The following is a 7,788-nucleotide window of genomic DNA, read 5'->3' on the forward strand; positions in this document are numbered from 1 at the left end:
GCCGTGTGGAAGACACAGTTTCTGGCCACGGGTGTGTGTCTTGGCCGTGTACCTTAAATTGGATGCTGACGTCAGAAACAGAATGTCAAGGTTTTTAGACATGGGCTAGGACACGAGCATGTCATGGCCGTGTGAGGGACACGGGCCATAGACACGGGCGTGTGTCAGGCTGGGTGAAAACCCCTGTAAGTTCGAATTTAAAATTTAATTCACATGGGCATGGGACATGGGCGTGTCCCTAAATACTTACACGGGCCATCAACACAGCTATGTTATAATGACCACACGGGTGTGTTGCCCTTCCACACGGGCGTGTGCCCTGTTTCAAGAATCATTTTTTTAAGTCGGTTTAAGGACCCGAGTTGGTTCCGAGTGATTTCTAATGAATGTTTAAGGCCTCGTAGGTCCGTATTAAGAAGATTAATCAAGGTTCGAAAAAGTTTAAATTTGATCACGTCTTGATGACTCGGAAATGATCGTGTGCTTGTGTTAAAGTTTAGTAATGCCTCGTATGCCGTCTCGGGGTAGGGCACGGGTGTGGAGTGTTATAGGTTGCATAGTTATCAAGTGGATTTTTTTTAAATTTTAAAATATCAGACTAATAAATTTAAAAAATATTTTAATTATGTTAATAATTGAACTTAAAATTTTAAATTTAAAAGATTAAATTTCAAAAAATTAAAATAGAAAAACTAAATTATTGTGAAGAGAATAACAACCTAAAGCAGATTTTAACATAACTATCATCTTTCAAAAATAGTAATATGAGCCAAGATTTGGTTGAAGTATTAATTAAAACTTTAATCCAACACTCAAATAACATGAATTCAAACCTTGTAATCACTTACCTCTACCAATATTATAACGATAAAAAAAACTAAATTACACCCTAAATCTGATTCGCTCGGGGTTCATGTGCGGAACAGAAATGAAGTGAATTATTGACTTTAGACTTCTTTGCTTCTTCTGCCATTTTAGAGAAAAGAGACAAGTCAATTTCATGGATGGTGGTGACTGCTAATTTGACACCAAATGGGCCCTAATTAACTAGCTACAAACCATATATATTTATTTATACTATAAATATAGCAATAGCTTCAAATTTCTACGCATGGATGGTATTGGCTACTCTTTTTATTAGAAGGGGTATCATTATAACCATATTGATTATAAACTATACAAGACAAGATGATTCTTACATTTAACTCTCAAATTTTCATAATTTCAATTTTATCATGGCATGGGCTACTCTTGAATCTTTGATGGCAATAATTTTACCAATTTAGCTATAAGAATATTATGGAAGAGTAGATTATATTTTATTTATTTTACTTTAAAAATAAGTAAATTAATCCCTTTGTATTATATTAAAAAGAAATAGACTATTTTATTAAAAATTTCAATCCTTTCAGTTGTTAACAATTGATATTAATGATGAAATAATTAAATATTTTTATCACGGTGTATTATTTGTTTCTCATACTAACATAAAATGATTATTTTTAATAATAAAATAGATAAAAAATTTTAAAAATATTAATTTTTCATATAAAATTAATTAATTTATTTTAAATGAAAACACAAAATAGACTGAACCTCGAGGCGATACATCATTTTCGTAGATATGGCGGAGCCAACGCGTGCATGCAAGTGGTTAACTAAGTTACAGTTCCTTAATACTTAATATAGTACAACATGAAACTCTTTACCCTTCTCTTTACAGATCATTCAATCACTCCACTATCAACGGTCCACCAAATCCCACGTGTCACCAACCCGCACCATCACCTTCACCCCTAAGCAACTCTCTTTCTCCATTTCCTTTTGCTCTATAAAGTTCTTTTGCACCATCACATTACACCACACAACAAACAAATTTCATTAATTTTGATTCTCTTTTTTACCTTACTAACTCATACTACAATATTAAATATTATTATTATTCCCTTTGTATAATATGAACGATGGAGAGGGCGCTCAAAGACTGCTCATTTCTCATCACCTTCTTCCGATTATCTGATCCCTTCTTTCACTTCCATTCAAAAGCTTGAAATTTTTATGGTTTTGAAAGAGCTTCTGAAGTTGACACACACACACACACATATATAGAGATAGAGAGAGAGAAAAGGATGGGATTGAGTTGTAAACAGGTTTCCAGTGATGAGGTTGAGTGGATCCAGGGCCAGTCTTTGTTGCAGGCTCCAACTATGGAGCGTCCAAAAGCTTCATCAATGAAAAGGCGACATCATCAAGAAAACCAGCTGCAGCAATCGGAACCGCCATTGAAGTGTCCAAGGTGTGATTCTTCCAACACAAAGTTCTGTTATTATAACAACTATAACAAGTCACAACCTAGGTATTTTTGCAAGACCTGTAAAAGACATTGGACTAAAGGTGGTAATCTTCGCAATGTTCCCGTTGGTGGAGGCCGTAAAAACAAGCGGCATCAGACATCCGCCGCCGCTTCTGCCAGTAAAACAACCACTACTACGATCAAAAGCTCCACCTCTTCCGCTATTCAACCGCATCAGCTTCCGCCTGCCGATCAAAAGTACATACCGAACATCAAATTTCATTCATCGTTGCAGCAAAATTCTGTAAATTGCAGAAACTCGGAGAGAGAAAATTTCAGCACAAACAATGGAGTCTGCTTGGATTCTACCATGTCTCAAGGCTTACAGACTCCATTTCCTTTGCCGTTTCCATTTTCAAGTTCAAGCTCATATTCTTTGGAAACATCCCCATCTTCAATATCAGCCTCGTTTCAGTCTTCGAGTCTCTACAACTATAGTGGAGAAACGAGGGAGGATCCAACAGGTTCACAGACCTGGCAAGAACCTATTACCAGCAATGGCATTGAAATGGCAAACTACTGGAATTGGGATGATATTGATGCACTTGTCTCTACTGATCTCAACATTCCATGGGATGACTCTGAGATCAAACCATGGAAAGATCTTTAAACCATGCATATATATTAATTATACATGTTGTCCGGTTCAATTTTTTTTCTCTCTTAAAAATATTTGTTACTCTAAGAATTCTTTTTTTTTTTTGGGGGGGGGTAATTTTCCCCTTTCTGAGATTGATTAATTAACTAGAAATTGCCCCGGAAATGTTGAGATAGATTTTTTTCCTTCTATTTTTCAATATTTTGTTGTCATTTTTAATCTGAATATTAGTAACAAGAAAAAAAAACACTTAGATCAGACAGCTTATTAAAGAAACATCAAGAACCAAAAATGGAAAAAGAAAAACTAAAATCTATGGTTATATATTAATTGTTAACTTCATAGAATGCTATGTTTTGTTTTTGTTTTTTTAGTGTTATTTTTTGTTGGTTGTTTAAGGTTAAATGAATGAATTTATCTACTTTAACTAATTTTTATTTTTAATATTATCTAAAGACACATGCTATGTCTTACTTCTACTTGTCGAATTTTTAATTCCACTTACCGGCAAACAATAATTTTTCTTTATTTTAAATACTATAGTCTATCACCTAAGGTTTAACATTCTACAATTAAGTCGAAATTATATATGAATTTTAATTAGAATAAAATTTTGATTAGGTTTTGAAATGTTTATATAAAATTTTTATTTGATTCATTTATATATTTTAAAAATAAATAGATTATATGAATTTTAATTAGAATAAAATTTTGATTAGGTTTTGAAATGTTTATATAAAATTTTATTTGATTCATTTATATATTTTTAAAAATAAATAAATTAATTTATTTTTAGATAATAAATGTAATTATTTGTATATACAGTATATAAACATAAACAGATGCTATATCAATAATTGTATTAATAATTTATAAAATTGAAAATAATTAAAATTATATATATAAAACTACACATTAAAATTAAAATTTAGGTACACTATTTATCCCTTAAACAAAAAACACCGCAAAAATAGCAAAAGGAAACAAAGAAGTGAAACAAACAAAAAAGAAAGAAAAATAAAATTAGTAGACCTTGATGTTGGGCCTGGCTGAGTATACTTTTTTCTTTTAAATATATATTAATCAGCCCTTTCAAAAAGGAGATATAGAATTAAACACTGTCTGAAGCTGTCATTATGCAGTTTCAGGTTTAGGGTGAAGGTGTACATTTAGTAGTCCACCTCTTATATGGCACAAACAAGAATATAATAATGCAACAATAGCTAGATGTGATGGATATCATATACAAATATGTGTTGGTGTATATATAATAATATAAGGGTGGGTTCAGACATGGGTTTGTTCCAGCTATAATGGGCGAACTGGATGTGATGGAAGATTCTTGTGGATATGCATTAATGCATATATTTTTGAATAATTTGAATATTAGTAATTATAATTTAAGGCCATTTGTTTATAATCATTCTGTCCCACAGCATTTTGGTTGTAAAGTAGATGTGTTTTTGTATTAGCTATTTTCCTATAAAGGTCGGTCTAAACTGTGGTGTTTGTAAATTTCATTGATGCTTATTAGGGCACCCAAATCTTTGTTCCGACATGCTTTGTTGAGAGCATGTGCACATTGGGGCCACACTTTCCGGGCTATGTATCCTAATTTGTTTCATTGCCATGGTTAAATTGTTGGTTATTTTAATTAAAGAATCTTTGTTTTGCCCTTTTGTGTTGTATGGGTACAACGAAATTTCGTAATGGAAGTGCTTGAATGATTGTAGGCTAAACGTGTCGTTTCACAGGGTAACAAATGCATGATCACAACGCCTTTTCATTTGACTGACTGATGTTAGAGAAAGGGATGTGCAGAAACCTTCGAAGCATTGATAGGAAGATTCAAGCAACAAGTCGTACGGCTCAAATCAGTCGGGAAAATTTGGTAAATATCGCGATGCCTCTGCCACTGCCACTATGTTATTTTGCCACGTTCCTTTAATTTGATAACACAGCCAAATTATGAAAGACAAGACATCGGAAAATTTTAGTGATGCCTTTGATATATCACATCTGACAAGAAAGAACCAGAAGAATTTACTCTGCAACAGCATTGTGAATGGAACACAAACTTGTAGATTGTATAATGGTAGAGCCACATGTTAGTGTCACGGAAGTTTAAGCTAAGAGAAATAATCCATACTAAAGTTTGGATAAATACTCACAAGTGTTTGATTAAACCACCAAGTTATAAGTATATAAACTTCTTGATATGTTTTATGAACAGAGTTGATCCAAATGGGTTAAGTAAATTTAATTTAATCAATTGACATCCTTAAATAGTTCTGTTTGCTTTGATCACAGGTTTTAATGCACAGTCCATAACATTAGCCTATCAAACGGACGAAGTCGAATTTTGACATCACCTACCAAGTTCAAGAGGCTTGACTAGAGAAGCATATAGATTGAGTCGAATCGGGTACATGCAAAGTATCTAGAACAATTTTTCAAACTCAGACTTAACCAACTCGAAAATAAATTTATTTTTTTATTTAAAGTCCAATTCATATAAAAAATAAATATTAAATTCTAGCAATGTTCATTTTTAAAATAGACTTTTGGACTTGAATAGATAATTCGATCTACAAGCAATTCTAGGGTGGACTTAAGCCATGTATCCCACCTATCTAAAACTCACTTCCCTCCTCACTCATCTAAAACTCTTTGACCTTCGTTGTTGCTTTGGATGATAAAGCACAACCTTTAATTGGGAGAAATTAATGTTGACTTAAAAGATTCCTAGTGACGGAAATGATCCTTTAAGTTTAAATTTTTCTACTTTAATTGACTTATTTTTTCAAGAATAAGAATATTAGTATTAAGAGTTACTGGTGGAAGCTTTATTTAGCTTATAAATTTGCAGGACACTACTTTAATTGTCATTGTTTTTAACAATGTTAATTTAAAGTAGTGTCATGCAAAGCCACATGCTAAATGATTTTGTTTGCCTCAATTTATTTGATTGTTTAGAAGTAATGGTACCATCTTAAGAAGAAAGGGCCTCTTTCATATTTTTTTTTTTTAAAAAAACAGGGGACAATTAGTTACCTGGAAATGTAGAGGAAATAGAATGATGGATGAATAGTCCCTTCAATTAACATCTCCTTTACAAGCTCTTCATCTGCACCCCACCCCCCAAAAAAAAAAAAGGACCCTGAAAATTGTTAAATTTTCACATAAAAATGTTGAAGTGAACCAATATATAAAGACTTACATATTGATTATTACTAAAGGAAAAACTAAACAATCAAAAGTGGTTTGATGGGATGGCAGTAAGAAGAGAATGAATATATATTCGAACTATTATTATGAAGATTGTCAATACAATATCGGTACAAAGTGTACTACAATTGTACTTTATAAGATAGTTTTATCAAAGAAAGAAAACTCTGGTACTGTCTCTGTACTTTAGAGTTTCAAGGCTTTTCATTTCATGTATGTAAAAACCACCTCAAATTAAAAAAGCAAACATGTGAACAAGGGTTTTGTTGTTAGGTCCAGAAGGGGTTTTGGGTTGATTTGCAGGATATTTGAGCCCATTAAGTGAGGATGGTGAGAGGTGATTTTTACTTGTTTATGGGAGTCCAGATTCCACCCAACTCTGATGGTTAGCCTTTCTCATTGATTGTCATTAGGACCCTACAGTCCAACACAAATCCAACTTCTAGGGTTGCAATTTGATTATTTTATAAGCAGTCTTAAGAAATTATAATATATTTTTAAATATTTATTTTAATATTTTATTTTATCTTTATAGAACATTTGAAGTGGAATAAAAAATTTTACTGACAGTTTATAAGTATTTTTCATAAATATATAATGAATAATTATTTTGTTCACTACCATTGAAGTAAAAAGCACTCCACAAATGGATCTAAGATGATTCTAAGTATTTTTTAATTATTTACATATATCTTAAAAATAAATGGTATCAACCCAAACTCAGATTGTGAATTTTTTTTACTCCATTAATAGTATATAGAATACGTATCTATATATATTCTTTTTGTTTGTTATTTTTCATTAAAAGTATGTGCTTTGCTCACAAACTGTCTGTACATTATTCTAAACTCCTTTCTTTTTAACTTATTTGCAATTTAAATTTGTGATTGAGTAAGTTGTTGAAGTTTGAAATTCTGTACAAATTTTGGATAAAAATATTAAGTTTAAAATAAAGATGAGAGCAAAAAGTTGTAGATCTATTTAAAATATAAGCTGCCATGGGCTCCTAACACTTAAAACACTAAGCTTAGCACGACTCTATTTTTTAATAATATAATATTTTATTTTGTATAAATTGTGTATTTTATGTTATAAAAAATTAAATTTATAATAATATAATATAAACATTAAAAATATATTAAATTATTTATTTTAAAATTTTAATCAAAAGTTAACCTTTTGAATTAATGATAAAATATTATATAGTAAGTATAAGAATTTAAGTTCGATCCAAATAATTTCATTCATTTCTCTTAATTACCAAATATATATATATATATATATATATATATATATATTTGAATTACTTAATAGTAAATTAAAAATAACATAACTTTATATTAAAAACTTAAAATATGGGAAGCTCTCAAACAAGCTTGAATTAATTATTTATAAATATCACTAAAGTTGAGTAAAATTTGATATTTTATGTCAAAACAGGCTTAAGTTAGTATGAAATAGACTAATACTACATACCGGTCCAACTTAATCCATTATCGCTTTTACTAAAATTTTATTGTAGAAAAGTAAAAAAAATTAACAATCTTAACCTTAAATATTAAAATACTTTTGTTTTAACTGAATAAATAACAAAATGTTTTGTATTTAT

General features: G+C 30.6%; 1 protein-coding gene and 1 long non-coding RNA gene across 3 annotated transcripts; one reads left to right on the top strand and one right to left on the bottom strand.

Moving 5' to 3' along the window:
* Positions 1 to 1,669: 1,669 nt before the first annotated feature.
* LOC108457414 (dof zinc finger protein DOF1.4-like) lies at positions 1,670 to 3,126 on the top strand. Its single transcript, XM_017756466.2, has one exon. The coding sequence runs from the start codon at positions 2,130 to 2,132 to the stop codon at positions 2,961 to 2,963; it is 834 nt and encodes a 277-aa protein (XP_017611955.1). The 5' UTR covers positions 1,670 to 2,129; the 3' UTR covers positions 2,964 to 3,126.
* Positions 3,127 to 4,589: 1,463 nt separating this feature from the next.
* Positions 4,590 to 6,237, bottom strand: LOC108457415 (uncharacterized). 2 transcript variants are annotated; one of them, XR_001867095.2, is made up of 3 exons: positions 6,172 to 6,237; positions 6,006 to 6,078; positions 4,590 to 4,970 (listed from the first exon to the last, which is right to left on the bottom strand). It is a non-coding gene; the product is annotated as an uncharacterized LOC108457415 (long non-coding RNA). The 2 variants fall into 2 exon arrangements; XR_008284352.1 differs by lacking the exon at positions 6,172 to 6,237 and having other exon boundaries at positions 6,006 to 6,094.
* Between the last annotated feature and the right edge of the window lie 1,551 nt (positions 6,238 to 7,788).

This window comes from Gossypium arboreum, chromosome 6 (assembly GCF_025698485.1).
Source record: "Gossypium arboreum isolate Shixiya-1 chromosome 6, ASM2569848v2, whole genome shotgun sequence".
In the NCBI taxonomy this organism is placed as follows: Eukaryota; Viridiplantae; Streptophyta; class Magnoliopsida; order Malvales; family Malvaceae; genus Gossypium; species Gossypium arboreum.